The sequence below is a fragment of the Mercenaria mercenaria genome, chromosome 6, assembly GCF_021730395.1.
Source record: "Mercenaria mercenaria strain notata chromosome 6, MADL_Memer_1, whole genome shotgun sequence".
In the NCBI taxonomy this organism is placed as follows: Eukaryota; Metazoa; Mollusca; class Bivalvia; order Venerida; family Veneridae; genus Mercenaria; species Mercenaria mercenaria.
Window position 1 is genome coordinate 64,713,157 of NC_069366.1, and position 3,234 is coordinate 64,716,390.

A 3,234-nucleotide genomic window follows, 5' to 3' on the forward strand; every position below is an offset into this window, starting at 1 on the left:
GAAACACGGAATTATGCATATGGTCCAAATTTGACGCCTGTACCTTCAAAAATGTGAAAGTAGGTCACTAGGTCAAAATCAAGGTCAAAGTTTTTTTCAGTGCACAAAACTATGCACGTGGTCCAAATTTGAAGGCTGTAGCTACAGAAATGTGAAAGTAGGTCACTAGGTCAAAATCAAGGTCAACTCATGTCAAGGTTCATCTTGCCACTCAAAAATATACATGAGGTCCAAATTTGAATGTTGTAGTTATTGACAAGAAGATTTTAAAAGCTTTTCCCTATATAAGTCTATATGAACCATGTGACCCCCGGAGCGGGGCCATATTTGACCCTAGGGGGATAATTTGAACAAACTTGGTAGAGAACCACGAGATGATGCTACATTACAAATATCAAAGCCCTTGGCTTTGTGATTTGGACAAGAAGTTTTTCCCTATATAAGTCTATGTAAACCATATGACCCCCAGGGTGGGGCCATATTTGACCCTAGGGGGAGTATTTGAAAAATCTTAGTTGAAGACCACTAGATGACGTCACATACAAAATATCAAAGCCCTAGGCCCTGTGGTTTTGGACAAGAGGTTTTTTAAAGTTTTTCCCTATATAAGTCTATATAAACCATGTGACCTCCGGGGCGGGGCCATAGTTGACCCCAGGGAAATAATTTGAATCATCTTGGCAGAGGACCACTAGATGATGCTTCATACCAATTATCAAAGCCCTAGGCTCTGTGGTTTTGGACAAGAGGGTTTTCAAAGTTTTTCCCTATATAAATCTATGTAAATTATAGAAATAAACAAAGGGCCATAACTCACTCATAAATTGTTGACCCAGTCTGATTTTCAGGGAGACACAACTAGGGTACCAATACATCATTCTGACAAAGTTTGGTCAAAATCCCCTCAGTAGTTTCTGAGGAGATGCGATAACGAGAAATTGTTAACGGACGGACGGACGGAATGACGGACGGACGGACCACGGACGCAGAGTGATTTTAATAGCCCACCATCTGATGATGGTGGGCTAAAAATGAAAACTGTCGACAAAATAGAGCATATTGCGTTTTTGAAAGTGCCCAAGACCGGATCTAGTACATTAGCATGTATATTTCTTAGATTTGGCATAAAGAATAAGTTGGACATGTACCTACCAAAGTCGACTGCATTGGTTAGCCGAGAGAAACAGAAGCGTCTTTTAGAAGAGAAAAAGTGCTATGACATCTTCGTAATACATACTCATTTTGACAGAATGTTTTTCACGAACATTGTCCGCAGAGACTCGGCAATCATTGGACTCGTTCGGGAACCAACACAGAGGATTATAAGTCATGCCTTCTATTTCAAGCCTCTAAGAAAGAGCAAAGAGATGAAAAGTCTCTCTGAACAAGAATACATTCACAGAGTTCTAAGAAATACGTCAAAATATGGAGCAGAAAATGTTATGGGCGCGTATTTTGGAATGGAAAAAAAACATAGAAAGAAAGATTATATTCATCAGTACATAGAAAGCTTGAATTCTAGTTTCTCTTTGGTTCTTGTTTTAGAAAAAATTAATGAATCTCTGATACTTCTAAAGCGAATTTTAAATTGGTCCTTTGCAGATATTCTGTACGGAGCAAAGAAGGTAAATACGTATGGAAATATTTCCCTCAGTGAAGAGGAGAAACATACACTGTTTTCGAACAACATGCTTGATTTTGAAATTTACAATTTTTTTAAGAAGGAGCTGGAAAGTAAAATTAAACAAGGAGGGAAAGATTTCCAGTCAGAAGTTCTACACTTCGAAAATATTTTACACAGTGTAAAAACGTTCTGTGGCAAAGCTGTTGATGATTCTAAAATAGAGTTCCCATCTTCTAAATGGGATCGAAGTTTTGAAGTACATTCATCAGAATGTGAACTGATATTTAGGATGGACGTTGGCAAAATAAAGAAACGGTATTAGGGTTCTCCTTATTTTGCAGAAATTTTCGCAGAATGCAGATTGTAGTCTGCAGATTTTGCACTAGATTGCAGACTTTTTGCAGACTAACAGATAAGGTTGTAGAGGGGAAATGAAGTTAATTTTTTTAAACTACAGACTATTTCTGCAGACTTTGATTGCCGGCTAGTGTTATTATATTGGAGATACCCCCTGTTGGGCATTTTATAGCAAGATCATGAAACCTCAATAATGCAATTGAATTTTTTACGCACACAGTCACGTAGACTAAACATACATAAAATATCAGTAAATTGTTATATAAAAGATATTTTGTTATAGGGCCTAAGCATCACTTTTTATGTTCATGACAGGTATCATATTGAAAGTATTTGTATATGTATAATATAGGAACAGTAATTTTGCTCTCTGACATAGATCTTTTTTTCTCATTCTTTTACTTAAGAAAAATTCATTTTTCCTCCTCATGTGTTAGTACAAATGTATGATTGTTTATATTTGTATCATAGTTCGGTGTTTTTCTTAACAAATTTGGTGCAGGTAAATCGTATACACTTACTACAGGGTGACTAAATTTTTTATACCCGCGGGTATAAACTGACTACAGGGTAACTAAAAGTGTGCAGGTATTTAATACCCGCACGCTAGTTACCGCACTGTTGTATGGTGTACCATTTGGGTCGAAAGTTTCCAGGTGCCACAGGTAGTAATAAAATTATACCTGCAGGTATAAATTGGAAATGTACCCGCGGGTATAAAAATTGTCCACAAACAATCACTATATGAAGAAGACCAGGGTAGGCTTAATTATTGATCAGAAAACAGTCTACAGACAGGCAGACCGACCGATCGACGGACCGACATCTGCAAAACAATATACCTCTCCTTCGAAAGGGGCATAAATATAGCAAAAATCAAAAGCAAATACAGCGAAAATCAATATCTGCTTTTACAGTATTTGGCTCAGTCATTTCAGACTTCTGGTACAGGACATATTGTGTATTACGAATTAGCTATAGGCTTCAGTGCAGTGGCCATTGTAAATTACTGAATTTATGTGCTACCTCCGGCTTATAAACATTGACTACTATGTATATAATTAAGGTTAAGATTTTAGCATGTTTATACCTTTATTACAGAATTCAAAAACATAATTCAGTATTGTAAATATTTTTTTTTTCATAATTCAACACCGTAAAACATGGTACTTACGGAATGATTGCCAGGTATTATAACCCAGAATGAAACAGTCTGGTGTTATCACATAGAAGACTAGAATTATCACATAAAT

General features: G+C 36.5%; 1 protein-coding gene across 1 annotated transcript; it reads left to right on the top strand.

The window, feature by feature from the left end:
* The first annotated feature begins 1,031 nt into the window (after positions 1-1,031).
* LOC123550395 (galactose-3-O-sulfotransferase 2-like) lies at positions 1,032-1,946 on the top strand. The gene is made up of 2 exons (XM_053546863.1): positions 1,032-1,625; positions 1,725-1,946. Exons 1-2 carry the CDS (start codon positions 1,032-1,034, stop codon positions 1,944-1,946), a joined length of 816 nt encoding a protein of 271 aa, XP_053402838.1.
* Positions 1,947-3,234: the final 1,288 nt, after the last annotated feature.

What these genes read in the sequence shown, in the direction of transcription:
- LOC123550395 (XM_053546863.1), top strand. Translation starts at nt 1,032, where the DNA reads ATGAAAACTGTCGACAAAATAGAGCATATTGCGTTTTTGAAAGTGCCC. An exon ending in TTCTGTACGGAGCAAAGAAG is followed by an intron (nt 1,626 to 1,724) that starts GTAAATACGTAT and finishes TTTTTTAAGAAG; the next exon opens with GAGCTGGAAAGTAAAATTAA.